The sequence below is a fragment of the Periplaneta americana genome, chromosome 9 (genome assembly GCF_040183065.1).
Source record: "Periplaneta americana isolate PAMFEO1 chromosome 9, P.americana_PAMFEO1_priV1, whole genome shotgun sequence".
NCBI classification, from domain to species: Eukaryota; Metazoa; Arthropoda; class Insecta; order Blattodea; family Blattidae; genus Periplaneta; species Periplaneta americana.
Genome location: NC_091125.1, coordinates 140,880,851 through 140,903,464, shown reverse-complemented (window position 1 = coordinate 140,903,464; position 22,614 = coordinate 140,880,851). Strand labels below are relative to the sequence as shown.

Genomic DNA, 22,614 nt, shown 5'->3' with positions numbered 1-22,614 from the left:
TTTATTTATTTACTTATTTACTTCTTTATTTACTTATTTATTTCTTTACTTATTTATTTACTTATTTACATGCATACTTATTTACGTATTTATTTATTTACATATTTATTTACTTATATATTTATTTACTTATTTATTTATTTACTTATTTATTTATTTACTTGTTTACATATTTATTTACTTATTTATTTATTTACTTATTTATTTACTTATTTACTTCTTTATTTATTTATTTACATATTTATTTACTTACATATTTATTTACTTATTTATTTATTTACTTATTTACATATTTATTTATTTACTTATTTACATATTTATTTACTTACATATTCATTTACTTATTTATTTATTTACTTATTTACTTCTTTATTTACTTATTTATTTATTTATTTGCTTATTTACATACTTATTTATTTATTTACATATTTATTTACTTACATATTTATTTATTTATTTATTTATTTATTTATTTATTTATTTATTTATTTATTTATTTATTTATTTGCTTGCTTGCTTGTTTCTTTATTTCTTTATTTATTCATCCATCCATCCATCCGTTCGTCCGTCCATCCATCCATCTATCTCTCTGTCTGTCTATCTGTCTATCTATCTATCTGTCTGTCTGTCTGTCTGTCTGTCTGTCCGTCCGTCCGTCCGTCCGTCCGTCTATCCATCCATCCATCCATCCATCCATCCATCCATCCATCCATCCATCCATCCATCCATCCATCTATCTATCTATCTATCTATCTATCTATCTATCTATCTATCTATCTATCTATCTATCTATCTATCTATCTATCTATCTATCTATCTATCTATCTATCTATCTATCTATCTATCTATCTATCTATCTATCTATCTATCTATCTATCTATCTATCTATCTATCTATCTATCTATCTATCTATCTATCTATCTATCTATCTATCTATCTATCTATCTATCTATCTATCTATCTATCTATCTATCTATCTATCTATCTATCTATTTATTGCCAACTGAAAGAAAGGAAATCCTAGTTACGACTCGTATTGTTAGTATCAATCAATTCAGCAGGGTTTGTTATGTGATTTTGAAAGTATTGTTTGTATATCTGCTATAATTCTGGAGAAAATTCAGTTCATTTTGAGATAAGATAAAGCGTATGAAACAGCTAGAAAACTCTACCAAGTGACCTTTTAAAAAGGGAGTTGATACCCTGTGTAGCTCTAATGTAATTATGATAGACATAGGTCGCGTTGGAACAAATCTTCTCAGCGTACTTCCGTTTCCCTTGCAATCTCCTATAATGATAAAATGCCTTCATTATACGTATCAACCATATTAACTGTACTGTTACAGTGGGAAACCACTGTTCCATGCCAGCTTTCGTAGGAGGGCACCTACAGATAATAATGATAGTGAAACGTGTACTACTTAACGTCTTTGAATGAAACGAATTTAGAAAGGAAATTTCTGACAAGACTATTTTAAAATATTGTGCATTGCTGATGGTGATATGATGATAGTTTGTGTAGATAACAGTAAGAAGTGGTAAATCCAACTTCTCGTTAAATTATATTTTTACTACATGAATACTGTATTTTGGTGATAAACTACATATAGACGATGACTAACCTGTAGGTCGGATACGGTACCCATGTTGCCAACCCCCGCCAGCTTGATGAGTGTCGGCCACAGTGCGTTAACTTCTTTCGCCAAGTTGTACGGCACTTCCACCGCCTTCTTGAGTCCTTCTTGCAAAGCTAGATTCCTGGCGGCAACTTCTTCGTCCGTTTTCTTGGGCAGCTTGAGAGCTTCCTAGAAGCAGTTTTATATTTGTAACATTAAGATTAACATCTGTGTACTTCAATTGTAATAGCGGTACATTCACGATGTGAGGGTTCATGAAGATAACTACGAGTTTAGTTCTGTTATAGCTCTGTAATAAAAATATAAGTGGATATCAGCTTAAGGATAATTGTAATTATATTATTACCACATTACCACATGTTTCTTTAGTTTCATTCAGAAATATTTTAATTCAAACAGTAAAATATAACTCAAGTTGTCTAAACAGCAAAATATAACTCAAGTCGTCTTGTAAATATTTAATATGTTTTTTATCGCCTCGAAAGTTACGTTTTAGAGAAATTTCAAGACTTTTTCATAGACTACTGGGCCTTTCGGAACAATAGCACTAAAACAAAATAAAAAGAAATCGTATCAAATGTTTTGCGTAATTGTTTTCATCAAGTTCGCGATTGTGCGATCGCTTCAAATGGTCTAACAAATTCGAAGTTCCACCACCCTTAGAGTAAATTCGCCCACAAAGTTTACAGTGTGCGACTTTATTATTACCTTCAACTAAATTAAAGAAATTCTATGCGACGGATATTCGATTTGGTGCCATTTTATTCCACTCAACTACCGTCAGTCCGTACGCGCCGGTCGTCCTTGAGCTAACTGTCGCTTCGCTCCGAACCACCGCATCCCTCCGTATGTCCCCTGTTCCGCCTACGGTAGTACCGGAGATCACCGGTGGAGAGCTATATTCGTAATCTCCGATTCCTCCGCGGCAGTAGTCACTCCTATGAGCAGCACTGGGTTGAGGACTGCCCTCGCATGTAAACCTCTTGAATGTGTCCAGTACACTAGCCGGAATGGCATAATGTGTATGCCCTAAAGCCATTCGTGCTACAGATTCCCCTGCGAGCCGCCTCCAAACTCCCTTACAGCTTACAAAATCCCTTTACCTTTCCGCGTAGGTAGCACAGCGGTCCATCAACCCCAGGTCCCACAAGCACTATGAGCTCTAGGGGAGAACTCACGGTACTAATAACCATCAACTAATAACCACGGCAGTCCGCAGTCGACTCTATATCGGAGCAAGTCCGAAAAATGGGAGAGAAATGGAGATGATGATGATGATGATGATAATGATGATGATGATGAGAAAGGGAAAGTGTAATTATGATGAAGAAATGAGTTCGAGGTCCAAAGCCGAAAGTTATCCAGTAATTCTGCTTCAGTTAGTTGAAGGAAAACCTTCGAAAAAACCTCAACCAAGTAACTTGTCCCAAGCAGGATTTGAACACGAGCCAGCAGGTTTAACTGTCAGACATGCTAACCGTTATTCCACAGCGGTGGACCACTATTATTTCATTATCGATTCCATTAATTCCCTACCGAATAATGTCAGGGACTGTCAGACATCAAACAAATTTAAGATTAGATTAACAATTCTTGTTAACAATAATAGCTCTTTCAGGCTTCTCAATGTTTAATGGTTATATATATCACAGAATAAATATTTAAATTATCTCATTATTATTATTATTATTATTATTATTATTATTATCACTATTTCTTACCAATTTTTATTATTGTCACACTAACATTACATATCCAACTTTCATTATTTATTTTCATGTTGTTTTATGGTCTAGATATTAATGTAATAACTATGTAACCAATTGTATTCAATTAGAATTAGAGTCTGGCTGGGCGGAAGAGAAGGCCTACTGGCCTTAGCTCTTACTTACTTACTGGCTTTTAAGGAACCCGAAGGTTCATTGCCGCCCACACATAAGCCCGCCATTGGTCCCTATCCTGAGCAAGATTAATCCATTCTCTATCATTATATCCCACTTCCCTCAAATCCATTTTAATATTATCTACGTCTCGGCCTCCCTAAAGGACTTTTTCCTTCCGGCCTCCCAACTAACACTCTATATGCATTTCTGGATTCGCCCATACGTGCTACATGCCCTGCCAATCTCAAACGTCTGGATTTAAAGTTCCTAATTATGTCAGGTGAAGAATACAATGCGTGCAGTTCTGTGTTGTGTAACTTTCTCTATTCTCCTGTAACTTCATCCCTCTTAGCCCCAAATATTTTCCTAAGCACCTTATTCTCAAACACCCTTAACCTATGTTCCTCTCTCAAAGTGAGAGTCCAAGTTTCACAACCATAAAGAACAACCGGTAATATAACTGTTTTATAAATTCTAACTTTCAGATTTTTTGACAGCAATCTGGATGATAAAAGCTTCTCAATCGAATAATAACAGGCATTTCCCATATTTATTCTGGGTTTAATTTCCTCCCGAGTAACTCTGCCAGATTAAATAAATAATAATAATAATAATAATAATTATTATTATTATTATTATTATTATTATTATTATTATTATTATTGTTGTTGTTGTTGTTGTTGTTGTTGTTGTTGTTGACTGTATAACAAACCGGCTATCGTATGTGACTGACTTTCTAGCCAACTGGTTGAGTGACTGTCTGGCTCAATGACTTTCTAGGTGGTTGAATGAGTAATCGACTACCTGGCTGACTGATTGACTGATTTACCGAACTGATTGAACAACCTGCTTTTATTCGGTTATTTAATAACGCTGCCACGACTGCGAGGTTTACCTAGGACAGATAGAATGGATGATAGGGAAATGTTATTTTAGCGAGATGAGACCGCGGATTCGCCATGATTGCCTGACATTCGCCTTACGATCTTAGAAAACATCGGTAAAAATCCAACCAGGTAATAGGTCCAAAAGGGATTCCAACCCACTCCTAACTGCAGCCTCAGCTCAAGAAAAATCAAGTCCTCATATCTGCATGAATTAATGAGAGAGTATAATAAGAATCCGTATTTTATGTAATACTGATCCTAAAAATATGTACTAAATATGTACATATGTACTAAATATTATTATAATATCAAAATTGCACAGGGAGTTAAAAATTATTTATTTAAAATATATATACGTGCTGTTCTCCAACCAGGAGATCAACCGTGAAAGGAATGTGCTTACTATTGCGTCATCTGTTGGAGCGAAGTAGGTAGATAATATTACCGTTATAATGTCAGTTTAAAATACAGGCGCTTTCTTGCATATGTTATTTCCTGTATGGAGAGATTAAAAGACCAGGAAATTAACAGTGATTTAATTTTGTAACTAGGGTAGTATAAATATGTTTGTATCAGTGTTGTCGTTTGTGTTGTGAGAGCTAGCCAACAGAGATACGAGTACCCACGTGTGTGATCTTATGACATCTTATGACAACATTCATTCACAGCATTACCCCGCTTCGTCTCATTCCTCAGAGACTTTCTCGTGGTTGGAGTACAGTATGTAGCTTTATTTTAAATACATAATTATAAATAATAACATTAAATTTCATCCAAATTACATATTTATAGATATGTCACGATAGTTTTTTTTTATTTTTTGCGTCACAGATTATGTCCATATATTCCAGAAATAAAAGTAGGATTTTTTTCAACATTTTTATGCTTCCAGAAATTGTTTTATTTCAGTAGGTTATTTTACGACGCTTTATCAACATCTCAGGTTATTTAGCGTCTGAATGAGATGAAGGTGATAATCCCGGTGAAATGAGACCGGGGCCAGAACTTAAAGTTACCCAGCATTTGCTCATACTGGGTTGAGGGAAAACCCCGGAAAAAACCTCAACCAAGTAACTTGCCCCGACCGGAAATCGAACCCGGGCCACCTGGTTTCGCGGCCAGACGCGCTAGCCATTACCCCACAGGTGTGGCCGCTTCCAGAAATCCAGCCGAAGTTGCAGTCGATATACGCCACTTATACACAATTTTAGAATTCTGTAAGACGCCTTGCGAAGCAGTCAAGTAAATATTGGAATAGAAGGTAAAGCCACTGTCCAGTATAACCCCAGATCACATATATAACAGACTGCTCATCCCTATGTTAAAATCGGTAGCACTTTGAAGAGAACAACCGTCAGGATCGCCACCCGTCCGCCATAAACGAACACGAGATGGCAGTACAGTCGCTAATGCAATTCAAATGGAAGTTATGACGTGACTCATTATGTAAAAACTAGATGGCAGCATAGTAAACCTGACAAAAGTTGTTACCGTCAAAGCCTATAAGGCTGAGCTATCTGTTATATATGTGATCTGGGATATAACGAAACATATCTCCTCCAGTTTCTTGAAATACGGTATCCTAGACACTCGCTCTTTGCTACTTCTCTGTAAAAGCCAGTTAACAAAAGACAAAGTAAAAGTTGAACTGCCTTCAGCCAGTGGACTGACATGAGATCGTTATGTATCGAGGCCTGTCACTCACATTGGTTCCAGAGTTAGCAACGAAGTACAAGACGGCAAGATTAGCAAGCTTTTTTTTCTGAGTGGTTGTCCTGTTCTGAACGATGAAATATGTATTCCATTATGTACTGACAACTTTGAGCTCATAATTGTTTAATTTCGCTTTAGTTTACGCTGAAATATTGATATTGAAATAATATGTAATTACATACAAAACCGGTCTCTAGTGATTAAATTGATTATTGAATTATTCAGACACTAACTTTCTATTAATTAAATTGATGGCCGGTTTCATTGGCCTCTGTTAATATGCTCTAATAATAATTTTACTAACAAATATTAAATTTTTTAATAGTTGTTTAAATATTACGCATTTCAATAACGCTTATGGTTTCTTTCAACTAAACTCTTGTTAAATCAGATTTTTCATATCAGATCTTAGTATTTAATAGGCCATGATCGTACTGTTCTGAACACGGTAAAGGTCACGCTTTTCGTTATTTTTTTGTTTTATATGACGCTGATTGAGATTCTTTACATTCTGAAGTCTACGTTGTTATTTGCTAGCTCCAGAATGTTTTTAACAGCTTCACATCACATATAGTTTGCACATTTATTGAAAAATATCCTATTCGATTGAAACACATTTCACCTATATTATACATTTCCCCAACAGTAAGCTAAAATTTTCGGCCAGTGTACGGGATCGGTGCCCGCCCAGCATCGTGATGCACTTGGGGAGCTACGATAGGTAGCGGAATCCGGTTACGAAAGCCAGATATAACGGCTGAGGGGGATCATCGTGCTAACCACATGATACCGCCATTCTAGTTGGATGATCGTCCACCTCTCCTTCGGCATGTGGACGTGAGGTCAGCAGCTGGCTGATCGGTCCTGGTCCTTCATGGGCTATCGTGTCTCGGATTATTATTATTATTATTATTATTATTATTATTATTATTATTATTATTATCATCATTATTCGGTTGAGAAGCTCTTATCATCCAGTCTGCTGTCCAAAAATCTGAAAGTTAGAATTTATAAAACAGTTATATTACCGGTTCTTCTGTATGGTTGTGAAACTTGGACTCTCACTCTGAGAGAGGAACATAGGTTCAGGGTGTTTGAGAATAAGGTGCTAAGGAAAATATTTGGGGCTAAGCGGGATGAAGTTACAGGAGAATGGAGAAAGTTACACAACACAGAACTGCACGCATTGTATTCTTCACCTGACATAATTAGGAACATTAAATCCAGACGTTTGAGATGGGCAGGGCATGTAGCATGCATGGGCGAATCCAGAAATGCATATAGAGTGTTAGTTGGGAGACCGGAGGGAAAAAGACCTTTAGGGAGGCCGAGACGTAGATGGGAGGATAATATTAAAATGGATTTGAGGGAGGTGGGGTATGATGATAGAGACTGGATTAATCTTGCACAGGATAGGGACCGCTGGCGGGCTTATGTGAGGGCGGCAATGAACCTTCGGGTTCCTTAAAAGCCATTTGTAAGTAAGTAAGTAAGTATTATTATTATCATCATCATTAACTAATTATTATTATTATTATTAGTAAGTTACAATGAGCTTCTAGGTGGCCCGGGTTCGATTCCCGGTTGGGACAAGTTACCTGGTTGAGGTTTTTTCCAGGGTTTTCCCTCAACCCAATATGAGCAAATGCTGGGTAACTATCGGTGCTGGACCTCGGACTCATTTCACCGGCATTGTCACCTCCATCTCATTCAGACGCTAAATAACCTAAGATGTTGATAAAGCGTCGTAAATTAACCTATTAAAAAAATGAGCTTGGAGCATAAAATTTTAAACCAAAGAGTAACTGTAGCATTAGAGTCGTCGTAGGTTTCTACTACTTGGGTATTCTAACTTGTCTTCTGTTTCTTTTGCTGCTACCATTATAGATATTGTATACCGCTTCAAAATCTTTTGTTCAGATAAACTAACATAATAATTTCTTCTTCTCCTTCACCGTTTAAACAACTATCATACAGCAATTGTGCTTGGAAAATGTTTTCTAGCAGTCGTTTTAAACAGTAACCTAAAATGTAATTAATGAATAATTAACACTTAAATTACGGGGAGATTTAAACATTTGTTAATCTTAACAGGGGTTCATGAAACGTCATCTTTGTTAAATCTTCTGTTAAAATAACTTTAATGGTTAATTTGACTTTAACGGGTGTTGATCAAACTGGCCATGACTCGCTTACGTTTAGAAGAGAAAAGTGCATCACGTTCGCAATTTCTACGAATCTTTCGCAATATCAGAGTCCTGAGAACTCGACTCTTATTCACTTCAATAATTTAATTGATAATTATATATGAAATTCTAACACAACTGAGTTCTTGTATAGAAACACAATAAATGACGGCCTGCAGCTGGGCACGTTGCGAGAAACGCGGCGCGTGCCATCTCATGCAGAGATTGCCGCTGTGATAATGAAGCAGGAGCAGCTGGTGACCCTAATCACAGCGAGCGGCGAACACTGTCACACTCACCTACAGCACTGAATACTGTCAAACACAAACATTTGTTACCCATTTCATCGCCAGTTGTAAAGTACAGGGCTCATATAAAAATCCTTTCCGGTTTCGAACGCATGTAATTTACGTTCCATGAATCTGAGGTGCATGAAAATAGTACCAAACTCAGAAAGTTTAGTTCCTTATCTTAAACATGTTTAATGTGTCCCCCTTGGTAACACAGCACACATCAAGTGTCAAGTTTCACGTAGGTATGCGGATTTTCCGACCCCCAGATTCTGAGGTTATGTCTGTTCATCTTACCACAAAGACGAAAAGAGGCTTTGTTAGAAAACACCAGGGAACGAATAAATTCACCATCGTTTTCAATAGGGATATCTTATGCGAAGTTTTACCGCTAGATGGCACGAGCGTTCCATGCGGCGCAACATGTTGTAGGGCTATGCTATGTGATATGCTACAGTTGATTACGTTTTCCCGCTTGTTGGTTTTCTGTGCGTGTCAAAATTATATTTACAATTATTTTGCACAACCTAGTATAATTTAATGTAATTCAATATTTTCTTACCTCATAATTTAATTGAATTTACAATAAATAATAACGTAAACATGTATAATATTGAGCGATTCCCCGAGATGTTCATGAACCTAAACGAGAACTCTGAGAACGAGGTGCACGAATAAAAAAATAGGAACTACCGGGATATCGAAGGTGAATATTGTTCTCTTTAATCATTAGTATTTAAGAATCGTACGCTAAAAACAGGATATGCAACCACCAATGTGTTTTTTTTTTATAGGGAAGGGACTATCGAGATTTAATTCCTTGTATTTTTTTCTGTAGTTGCAGAAAGATCAAATGCAATTTTTAATAGGATGATATAATATGATCGCAGTAGTATCATGATTAGTCTGCGTTTTGTAGGTTAAGGACATACAGTTTTGAATACTGTGTAGGATGATTTTGAAAATTTGAAGTTAAAACATAGTTTTAATAATTAGGGTACAGTACATTAAAAACATTATTCACGAAATGGGTTCCACTTACTGATCGTCCTGGATAATAAACATCCCAGTTTATCGAGAGTTTACTGCAGGCGTAAACTCCGGAGACTCCTACAACTACTGCATATCATCTAAGCTAACATAGCTCGCTGTCGAGGTTGCATATGTTTTTATTAATTTTTATTTTTCCTCTTCCAAAATGAAACTGTAGTCAACAATTCCTTACTTGAAGTAGTTACTTTTATTTTATAGCTAGGACTTCCAAGGCGGAATTTAATTACTTATATTTTTTTAAGGTTTAAAGCATATATTCAGAATATTTCGGGACCTGATTGAAGACAAAAAGCTTTCCCTGGTATTTACATATAGGAACATAAAAATTTGTCATTTTAGTTGTTTTTAAGAGTATTTAATATACTAATACACTACATATATCCTCAATGTTTATATATATCCAAAAACAAATGCACACGGAAAGCGCATCCCTCAAAGTACACGTGCGCTATCTGTTGGTGCTAGTTCAGGATATCCCTATTAAAGTCTGCATACTTACGTAGAAATTATACAGGGTGATTCACGAAGATTTGCCACTACTTACGGAGCTTATTTCCGAAGACATTCTGAGCAAAAAATGGCATCTAAACATGTGTTCTAATCTCTATATTTTCAGTCTTATTAATTTGAAGTTGTTTTAAAATACCATTATTATTACAGCTAAGGATTAAACTATTCAGGAGTATCATTTCATCTGTTGAAGGGTCCATCACCACTGCCGCTACACTTGAAAAGACATATATTTCTCATTGATCAGACCTATATGGATGTATGGCTGTGGTGTATGGGGATCTGCATCCAATTCCCAAATCAGACGAATTCAAACAATATAGAACCGGGTCCTTCGTCTAATCGTGGATGCACCCTGGTACATCCGCAATGACAACCTACACAAAGACTTGAACGTGCCTACAGTTGAACCCACCCTGCGCAGCTCCTACATACGACTTCATCACTCAATGGTTAACCATCAAAATGAACTGCTTAATACCATCCCAGAACAACTTCCACCGCCTCGCCAAATAAGAAGATTAAAAAGAAAAAGACACTCATATCTGTTGTTTGAAAATTAACATTTTTGTTTTGTTTCACATTTTGCCAGAGGACAGTCATAGGACTGCAACGTCCATACATGTTTCTTGTGTGCTTTTATAGCACAGTATTTATAAGTTTTAAGCACAATTGTATTGTACATAATTGTATAATAAAGTTTTCTTATGATTGAAAAAAGGAGTATCATTTCTTTAATTAGCTAGTATTCTGAAGTTCATTCTCTATTTGTAATATTTTTCTTCTTCTTCTCCAAGATTTAAGTCTTTTAAAGCTTGTTGAGACTCCAAATCAGTTGCACTCATTGAGTGATCCATCTTTTCTTAGGTCTACCGATGTTTCTCTTCCCTTTAAGTATGTAATGCATAATCTGCTTAAGATATCTATCCTCGCCCATTCTCTCTACGTGTTCCAGCCATTTTTGTCCATAAATTACTATCTCTTCATTTATATATTATAAATTTGTAATTGGTTTCTTATATTTTCATTTCTAAGTCTGTCTCTTCTTGTTACACCCAGTACTGACCTCAGAAACCTCATCTCTGTTGCCTGTAATCTACTTTTATCTCTAGATGACATTGTCCATGTCTCACTGTCATATAGCGCTCCAGGGAGTTTTATAGAACTTTATCATTGTGTCTTTTCTGACTTTGTTCCTCAGTGTCCTCTTAATTGTACCACACATTCTCGAGAAATGTTCAATTTTATTTTCTGTATCTACTTCCTTAATGTATGATAGCGAGCAACCCAGCAACTTAAATTTATTAACTTATTCTATTGGCATATTATCGTTTAGCATGAGTTATCTTCATATTTTCCGTCCGGCTACATTTAATTTGTAATATTCTTTTACTGTTAAGGGAACCAGGTAGGGATTAGAGGTCAAAAATCCAATTTTTTATTTTGTATTTTAAAATAAAGTACAAAACTGTTCTTTAAAACAATTTAAATATTATGGTAGTATTTCTGCATATAACTTAAGCCTTTTAAATGTCCTATTTAAATTTGGCGGTGCATGTAATTCATACATTCTTCTTCTTTTTTATGCAGTTTTCCATATGTTGACATTTTCCTAACTAAGTGCATTTTTCTCTGAAACTACTGAATCAATTTACATGAAACTTTTACAGTATTTCCTGCAGCCTGTGTCCTACATAGTACACCTACGGGTTTAAGAATATCACACACATAACACGAGAAAAAAATATATGCATTGAAAAAAAATGTAAAATATGTTAAGCAAAGTTCAATATTTTTTTTCTGTCCCACTAGGGGTGAAATGTTTAACTAAATTTTGCTTTGGAATTTACAATACACATTACTAGATAATTTTAAAAAGTACAAGGCATATGAGCGAAGATTGTAGCAAGTAATGTGCACCTGAAGAATCAGGTACACTTAGCAACGTGGGAAAACAGGTTATCAGTTAGGACCTTTTTTCCATTTGAATACGAAACAAATTAGTTGTCTTTTATACCACTGAATTCAGAATGATTGATTGTATAAGCCTGGAAATTTTTATTCCATTCTGACCACTAGAAGCCTAGAAATACTGTACTGAACTAAACTTCTGTATTGAAATTTTTTAATCGCACAAGCACCACTACCCAGTTCCCTTAAATCTAAAGAAAACAGATATTTTACTGACAGCTTTGAATTAGTGTAACTCTGAAAATATTGAGATTAGGACACATGTTTATATGACTTTTTTGCTCAGGATGTCTTCGGAAATAAGCTTCGTAAGTGGCGGTAAATCCTCGTGAATCACCCTGTATACTATGTACTGTTCTGTAATTTGAGTGGAACAATCTGATCTTTCATATTGCTCGTGTGCAGCGACGAGTCTCTTGCACAAAGGGCACTTAATTTTCAACATAATAAGGTAACTAACTTTAGGAAACTCATAAAACATATGAGAAAATGTATGAAAGCTTCGTACAACATTAACATTATCTTTTACGCTGCTTCCCATCAATTTAACGTGATATGTAACACGAATCTTACGGTAACAATTTCAATTTATATCGTACAAGAAGGCCGGTTTACTCACTTTGTTTAAATTCTGCCACCCGAATACCTCTTCCGTCCCCAAAATTGAAAAGGATCATGTTTTCACGCTTTAGTTCACACTTGTATACCTATCCCCCCTCCTTATTACATTCACTGAAGAATTAATACGTGAACTTATCGCTTAATCATTGAGCTAGATTGGAATCTGGTAGCGAATATGAATGTGGTAAATGAAACATTATGCTGTCCGTCATATCAACAGCAGGGCAGCTGTCGCAAATTAAGCCGACTCTTGTCCTACTTCTTGCATATAAATCGTTCCATTAAAAGCGCCAACTATTCTCCTACTCGAATTTCCTGATAATCATATTGTAGTGGTTTGTGTAGGCAGGCTATATATGTGACTATGCAGAGCAAATTAAGTTTCCTTTCTGGATGTGTTTGCCTGTCTGAGGATCGTCTATTCAGATTCCATAGTAGACCTCACGTTCTGTCTGCCTGCCTGTCTAAAGCATCTGGAGACTGTATGAATCCTCTTTAATATCGAAAAATTTAAATTCTATGTACATGGTTAACATGGTAGCTTTTCTGCTTTATATCTACATATAGGAAATGGTTTCTGTCTAATTAACACCAGGTACTTCGTTATCTTCAAAGCTCTGATTCCAATATTCATCTACTATTCAGTATTTTACAGACAAAACTAGCATGTATTTTAGAAAATATCCCGGTGTTAGTACATTTATTACAGTAATGTGTAACGAATAGGCAGTTCCTCAGATTTCTATCTACCTATCTATCTATCTATCTATCTATCTATCTATCTATCTATCTATCTATCTATCTATCTATCTATCTATCTATCTATCTATCTATCTATCTATCTATCTATCTATCTATCTATCTATCTATCTATCTATCTATCTATCTATCTATCTATCTATCTATCTATCTGTCTGTCTGTCTGTCTGTCTGTCTGTCTGTCTGTCTGTCTGTCTGTCTGTCTGTCTGTCTGTCTGTCTGTCTGTCTATCTAATCTGCCTGCCTGCCTGCCTGCCTGCCTGCCTGCCTGCCTGCCTGTCTAGTCATTTATTTATTTTTAAGTTTGTTTATACACGCTTTAACATCTGTGATATCGCGTCTTTAGGATCTGTCGGTATACCAATAGGCCGTGTTTACTATTGTTGAGTTCCTGTTCCTATTGTGTGTTGTAGATTGTTTGTGTTCATGTAACTGATTTTATATTTCAATTAATGTTTATGATATTGGTGATTGAGGCGGTAGTGAAAAATTACATGTACATTTCCAATGGCATTTGCTTTTGTGGCTGAGGGAAACCATGAAAAAAAAACCGTCAGATTGGTCGGCGACGGAGTTTGAACCCGGGATCTCCCGAATGCGGGTGTCAAACGCTACCATCTTAGCCAGCTCGTTCAGTTAATTGATCGATTTATTTATTTATTTATTTATTTACTTACTTACTTATTTATTTACTTATTTATTTACTTACTTATTTACCTACATCTTTATTTATTTATTCATTTATTTACGTATTTACCTATTTATTTTTGTTTGTTTATTTATTTATTTATTTATCTATTTATTTATTCATTTATTTACATATTTATTTATTTACTTATTTATTTATTTATTTATTTATTTATTTATTTATTTATCCATTTATTTACTTATTTATTTATTTATTTATGTATTTTTTCATTTATTTATTTATTTAATTATTTATTTACTGTGGTGGTGTTAAGTTTATCAGGCCTCTTCCACACCACCAGAAATGCAATGCAACTACAATAAAAACTGTACGTAGTCATGCAAAATAATCTAATTTAGTAATAATAATAATAATAAAATGGGCTTAGTAACATCAATCAAGGTGCAGAGGTTAAAATGTTAGAGACATGTACACAGGATAGGATGTCTGATGAAAGAATGCTAAGAAAAGCACTGGATGGTAAACGAGGAGGAAGAAGATTTATAAGATCGCATAAAAGATAGATTGATGGGGTGGAGATTGATCTGGAAAGGATAGAAGTAAAGAGATGGAGAAGACAAGTAGAGGACAGAAGTACCTGGATGGACATATATGTAGGGCAACCAAGGTTCTACAAGAACTGTAACGCCACAGTGTATTGCATGTAATAATAATTATATTATTTATTTATTTATTTATTTATTTATTTATTTATTTATTTATTTATATTTAATGTCCTGTACAACAGCCAGTGGCCAATTACAGTTCAGCACAAATATAACAAAAACATAATACAAAAATAATTATTACACATAAATACAATTACAATTAATTACAATAATGACGATAAATGGATAACTAAGAATACTATGAGACAATGATAATTGAGTATAATGCCTAAAAGAATACATAAATGATAAATCGTTGCCAAGAGCAAACTAAGTCTATACATTGAAGGGATCGAATTCTCAGCCATGCTTGTTGTCATTTTTAATGCATCTGGAGACTGGTGAAAGAAATTTCGAATTTCTAATGTAGATAAGTTTGTGGGCTCTCATATCTTTTATTGGAATACGTAAGGTAATATTGTTTAAGATGGAGTCACAGGATATATCACCTCTGAGGACTTTACAAAAGAACAGATAATCTAGCTCATGGTGTCTAGCATATAGATTTTGACAATTAAAATATTCATATTTTCTCTCATAACTATACCCGGAATTAATGGGCAGAAATCTGAATGAACATAAGGATATAAATTTTCTTTGTATATTTTCTAATTTAGCCGAGTCCGTAGTTGTAATCGAGTTCCAAACTACAGATGCATATTCGAGTTTCGATCGCACCAATGTATAGTATAGCATTAAAAGAGAATCGGGCGTGGAAAAAGAATAAGTTATTGACCGTATTATTCCTAGTATTCTAATTGCGTGATTGTAAATGTAATCAACATGACTATGAAAATACAATTTACTGTCAAAGAATATTCCCAAATCTTTTACGCAATCCGTTCTGTTAATTAGAACATTATTTAGATAATAATTAAATTTCAGTGAAGAAGTTTTTCTAGAAAAAGTTATTACATTAGTTTTGGATACGTTAATTTTCATACCATTGTCTTCCGACCATTTAGCGACTGAATTAATGTCACATTGAAGTGATTGACAGTCACTACTACTTTTGATTGTACGAAAAATTTTTAAATCGTCTGCAAATAATAAACAGTCAGAAGTTATTCTTTTACATATTATGTCATCTATGAATGTAATAAATAATAATAATAATAATAATAATAGTAATAATAATAATAATAATAATAATAATAATAATAATAATAATAATTTTTCGATAAGTTATAAGCTTCGTAAACCAGAATTGTCATACATTTATCGAATCCAGAAAGATTGTCATTCCTTACAAATTAACCGTTCTGACTTCAGTTCAGACCCGTGACATTTATTTCCACACTGGAGTGCCGAGGACACACGGCCCTGTTTTAATAATTGCTTCACTGCGACCTGCCTGCATCCTTTACAACCGTGTTCAATTTTTAAACTGCTTCCTGCACTTTACGAGATCAAACCGCTGTTTAACGAGTCGGTGTGTCGGTCCTTTATCCTGCTTGTAATCAGCTTAGCTCTCAAAGGAGAGGTCAGCTCGAATTCAACAGCTGGTGTTGAAGGAGGCATGTGGCGCTACTTTAGGACTTCGGCAATGTCGGTGAACGACCAGAGACCGCGTCTTCCTCAAATACTGAAAGTGCCTAAACGGTTTGTTGCTGTCTGTATGAGGAAATTTCATTTCACAAAGCTGTGAGCTAGCATACTGATTCAATAAATGACCTTCCTAAATTCATTAAAGCTATAACAAATATGTATGCTGATAACACTACATTCTTATGTCCTAGCTCTACTCTGAATGAATTACATGCTCTAACAAACGATATTCTATCACAGATGGTTTGAATCTAATGTTTTTTTGCTTACTCAAGAAAAGACTATCAACATAACTTTTACCCTAAATCATGTAATAAAAAAAACAACATACAAAACTATAGTAGGGAGCAAAGATATTGGCGGGTCGTACATAGCACATTTTTGCACGTACCACCCCCTCTCTTCTGACCTGTCCATTGGGATGACTGACTGGCAGTGTGTCGATGCGTTCGGGTGTAGTTGCTTGCAAGCCAATCGTTGGGTATTGAGAGAGTAGTCATCGTAGCTGTTGTCTGTTCACTGTGCACAGATTCAAACAGTAATTTTCAATACTAACAGTGGAATTGCTTCTGTGCCTAGTTGAGCGATATGTCTAGAAGGGAGCGGATATGCGGAGTCAAGCGAAAGGAATTATTTATAGTGTTTACGAATACTTAAAAAAACTCTAATTAATACAACAAATTAAAATTTTCGTAATATGATTGAAATTCTGGTTATTAAGAGAATGAGGAAAACAGGAATTAGGTCACTATAAGTTTAAGTGAAATATTTTAAGATCTGCTAGTATACTGGCAATATACTCATTGCAGTGAAGTAAATCGTTAAAAACCATTGTGTTAGTATTATTATTATTATTATTATTATTATTATTATTATTATTATTATTATTATTATTATTATTAAATTTGCACTGATGGATTTCATTTAATATAGTGTTACTAGCCATTGTTAAGTCAATTATATTATATAAAATAAAACCTGGGTACCGACACAATACTATTTACAAATTATTTACATCGTCAACATTAGTGATTTTACTCACGGGACTGGCTTCATCTTTTCTTGCAACCCTTGTCTTGTTCAAAAGGTCTCTGGTCACTGCTGTCAGTTGGTCACCTGCTGTGATTCTTCCTGCCGGACGGTCCCTGTTGACTTTCTTTGTCGCAATCCCAGGACCGCTGCCATCATTTTTGGCCTCATTTCTGAACAGCTGGAGCCATTGATTACGACTTCTACTCTTTGTGAAGCGGATGACAATAGGACACGTCTTTCCTAGCCTGGATGGTATGCGATGTGCTACGCTTACATCATGTTGCACCAATTCACTACCGCCTATGACTTCCAATATTTGGTCAATGACTTCATAAGTTGATTGTTCATCGATCTCCGGAACTCCAAATAGCATTATATTGTCTCTGCGTGTGTGCTGCTGCAGATCACTCACTTCCTGTTTGAGATGGTCATTTTCTTGCACTAGCCTCTTCATCTCCTCCTGCGTGGAGTTGAGTTCATGTCTTGTGTGCGCCAATTCCTTTCTAAGACTGTCGAATGCTATTCGATATCAGTATAGTAGTTATAAAATCATGTCGCATATTGTGTACCAGTAGTTTGTATGATAACAAATGAAGTGTTCACATGTGCTGTTGTTTAATGAAATAATTAAAATGCTGCGCACAGAAATTACACTAAATACTGACACACAGACAGTGTTTATATACGAACACTATTTCGATGTTACAGACTTTAGGTTACGTAGCGAGGAGTGAAAGATGTTTCGGAAGCGACCCTTCTAAGAACGTTTACAGCTAAAGTAGGGGTGGAACGTGGGTTGGGTTAGTAGGAAGGGGTATACCTCCATCCGCCAACATTCCTGCTCCCTACTTATATACCAAATTTCTAGGACTTTTTATAGACTCCAGTTTAACATGGGAAAAACATATCGAATATATATGCACGAAATTATCTTACTTACTTACAAGGAACCAGGAGGTTCATTGCCGCCCTCACATAAGCCCGCCAACGGTCCCTATCCTGAGCAAGATTAATCCATTCTCTATCATCATATCCCACCTCCCTCAAATCCATTTTAATATTATCTTCCCATCTACGTCTCGGCCTCCCTAAAGGTCTTTTTCCCTCCAGCCTCCCAACTAACACTCTATATGCATTTCTGGATTCGCCCATACGTGCTATGTGCCCTGCCCATCTCAAACGTCTGGATTTAATGTTCCTAATTAGGTCAGGTGAAGAATACAGTGCGTGCAGTTCTGTGTTGTGTAACTTTCTCCATTCTCCTGTAACTTCATCCCTCCTAGGCCCAAATATTTTCCTAAGCACCTTATTCTCAAACATCCTTTACCTATGTTCCTCTCTCAAAGTGAGGGTCCAAGTTTCACAACCATAAAGAGTTATATATTTATTAAAGAAATTAGTGACTTGCGTTTCTCAAGATGTGCCTACTTTTCGTTCTTTCAGTCGATAATTAGGTATGCCTTAATTTTCTGGGGAAATGGTAGCAAAATTGGGAGTGTCTTGATTTTGCAAAAGAAAGCCATTAGAATTCTATGTCAATCAAACTATCTTGAACATTGTCGACCTCTTTTCAAACAATCACAGATATTGACTGTCATAAATTTATATATATACGACCTAGTCCTTCACACTCGACAAAATATAGACAATTACTCATTAATAGCCAATATACATGGTCATGAAATTAGAAATAATGAACAAATTAATATTCCATACTGTAGATTACATAAAACTAGTACAAATTTTTCTGTCATGGGGATGAAATTATATAATAAGCTTCCCAGTCAATATTATAAGTTACCAACCAATAGTTTCAAAGCTAGATTTTATAATTGACTTTTAATTAATCCTTTCTACTCTGTAGATGAGTTTCTTAACATAAATTCATACGAAATTGTTTTTTAATAAATAAAGTTATTGAGATTAGTTACAATTATTACATAAGAGTGAAGTGTTTTAATTAATTTTAGAGTTTCAAAATGTTTTGTGTTTTCATTCTAATTACTGTTTTCAATATATTTTCAAATGTATGTTTTTTTTTTTTGTGACGAAGTCTATCACTGTAAGTTTAATGGCTTAATAAATTGAATTGAATTGTCATAGAAATTATTATTATTGATTTTTGGGGTTTCCCAAACTATCGTGTCAGACTTTAGTATAGAAACTAAATATAGAATGTCCGGATGAAATAATCCAAAGGTATTAAAGAAACCGGACTACTTGTAGTCGTCCCAGAACCGGATGATTTTCCGTTGAAAATTCAGTTTCAGAACGACTGTTCAGTCGCAACATATTTTTTGTCGTGGAACATCTATTGTATATTCGACGTGCACTAACAGAAAAAAATAAAGTATTTTATAGGAGGGAAATTCGACTTGGCTCATCGTGAAATTGCTTTCGCGAATCTAGGTATTATCACACCCTTTTTATTGTTGATTCTATTTGAATTTCGTATTTTTTATTATTTTATTACATTCCACTTGTTGTATCCTTCCTTACGTTTTTCCATGTTAACTATCTGTACAAACAGAGTTGCTTTTATTACATTCCAATCTTTAGATCTGTATTTTACTTTCTTTTTTCTATTATGGTATTATTTTTATATTTTTAGTGTCGATTTTGTTATGCTACTATTTTTTGTATTATGTTAGTATCCTGTTCTTTAACTATTTGTTAAATTTTCACTCCTTGTATTTTGTGACCTGGTAGAATGTAAGAGAAGGCTCTATGGCCTTAACTCTGCCAGTATAAATAGATAGATAGATAGATAGATAGATAGATAGATAGATAGATAGATAGATAGATAGATAGATAGATAGATAGATAGATAGATAGATAGATAGATGGATGGATGGATGGATGGATGGATGGATGGATGGATGGATGGATGGATGGATGGATGGATGGATGGATGGATGGATGGATGGATGGATGGATGGATGGATGGATGGATGGATGGATGGATGGATGGATGGATGGATGGATGGATGGATGGATGGATGGATGGATGGATGGATGGATGGATGGACGGATGGACGGAAGGATGGACGGACGGACGGATGGACGGATGTGGACGGACGGACAGACAGATAATTGTTATTGTTATTATTATTATTATTATTATTATTATTATTATTATTATTATTATTATTATTATTATTATTATTATTATTACATTTTGGAAGATAGTAAAATTCTGCACTTGTCGTTTTTTGTCGTAGTTAAAACCCATTGTCCTCAGCTAGGTTTGAACCCACCAACATCAGAGCCAATGGCAGTTGTGGTAAGGAATCGACAACCGTGGTTCATGGAGCAAGAACCCAATAATCTCACACCATACCTTATTAACTTTTACCTTCTTTGTCAGGAATCGAACTTCGTTCCCTTGGATTTTTCAGTCTAATATTCGTAACTATTAATTTAGCCACATCAGAGTGTTGTAGAATATTGAAATATCATTCGTCTCATAAGATTCACAGTTAACATGACTTCAGAAATTTTCACACAGATATGTCAAGTTTTTCCGTAATTTGATTCCATCTACGTCCTTCAGATAAAGACTAGCTTTCCACCAGCTTTACTCCCGTAAGACAGAGTGATTGTTTCTCCCGTCCCGTCAGTAGACGCAATCCCGCAGCAAAGTCTCTTCATGCCAGTTCCATATTAAAACTCGCCTCATTACTCCGTGTAATGCACTTTGACGGTCAGCTTTATATTTCATCTCTAGAGACCGGTTAAAGCAGTCAAACACACTTTGTAGCAGGAATGCATCTCCTGAAAGCTGTTTCTGGGAAGTTCGAACCATGATTTCGACTTGATCGCCCATCATCATTCGCGAGTGAAGACTATAGAGCTTGTTTCGGGCTCATGAAGAATGTGGTCAATAGGAGCGCTTTCTGGATATACTCGTAGTTAAGCGTTCATGTTTAAATGCTTGCCTGGCATGCGATGCTGTTCTCATACTACATTTAAAAGTCAAAGGTAATAAAATTTCTGAAAATGAAAGTTAGAATTTATAAAACAGTTATATTACCGGTTGTTCTTTATGGTTGTGAAACTTGGACTCTCATTTTGAGAGAGGAACATAGGTTAAGAGTGTTTGAGAATAATGTACTTAGAAAAATATTTGAGGCTACGAGGGATGAAGTTACAGGAAAATAGAGAAAGTTACACAACACAGAACTGCACGCATTGTATTCTTCACCTGACTTAATTAGGAACATTAAATCCAGACGTCCACACCTGTGGAGTAACAGAGCGTCGGACCACGAAACCAGGTGCCCGGGTTCGAATCCCGGACGGGGCAAGTTACCTGGTTGAGGTTTTTCCCGAGGTTTTTCCTCAACCCAATACGAGCAAATGCTGGGTAAATTTCGGTGCTGGACCCCGGACTCATTTCACCGACATTATCACCTTCATTTCATTCAGACGCTCATTCAGACGCTAAATAACCTAGATGTTGATACAGCGTCGTAAAATAACCCAATAAAATAAAAAATAAATCCAGACGTTGGAGATGGGCAGGGCATATAGCACGTATGGGCGAATCCAGAAATGCATATAGAATGTTAGTTGGGAGGCCGGAGGGAAAAATACCTTTGGGGAGGCCGAGACGTAGATGGGAAGATAATATTAAAATGGATTTGAGGGAGGTGGGATATGATGATAGAAATTGGATTAATCTTACTCAGGATATGGAGCAATTGATCAAGTTGATAATTCAAAATGGAAAGTATGTGTGAAGTGGCCAGGTTGAGAAACTTAAGTTATTTATTCTTCATAAATTTTAGGGAATTTTTAGAGATAGTGAGATATTTCATAGACCACCTTTCTAGACCGTAAAAATTTATACTTAGTTCCACAATGCCTGACAGGAGATGTAAACATTGTTGGCAGAGAATAAGAGAAGTATAACTGTTATTCAACCAATGGCAGAGGTGTCATTCCACGCTTGTCTTTAATTTGGGCGGTCTGAAGCGTTCTACCCTCACCCAATCTCAAGACAAGCATGGAATTACCTCTGTAATTGGTTGAATAGCAATTATTCTTCTCTCCTCCTCTGCCTGCAATGTTTACATCTTCTGTCAGACACTATGGAACGAAGTATAGATCCTTTTTATTACAGTGTTGAATTCAGAGCTTTCCTCCCGGAGGGGAGGGGATTTATA

At 35.4% G+C, this 22,614-nt stretch overlaps 1 protein-coding gene across 1 annotated transcript in view; it reads right to left on the bottom strand.

The window, feature by feature from the left end:
- The window catches only part of LOC138706555 (formimidoyltransferase-cyclodeaminase-like), a 116,567-nt gene that overhangs the window by 2,093 nt on the left and 91,860 nt on the right, over window positions 1–22,614 (bottom strand). The window contains exon 9 of the mRNA XM_069836023.1: window positions 1,623–1,805. Within this exon, the coding sequence (XP_069692124.1) occupies window positions 1,623–1,805 (183 nt within the window). The remainder of the gene's footprint in view (window positions 1–1,622; window positions 1,806–22,614) is intronic.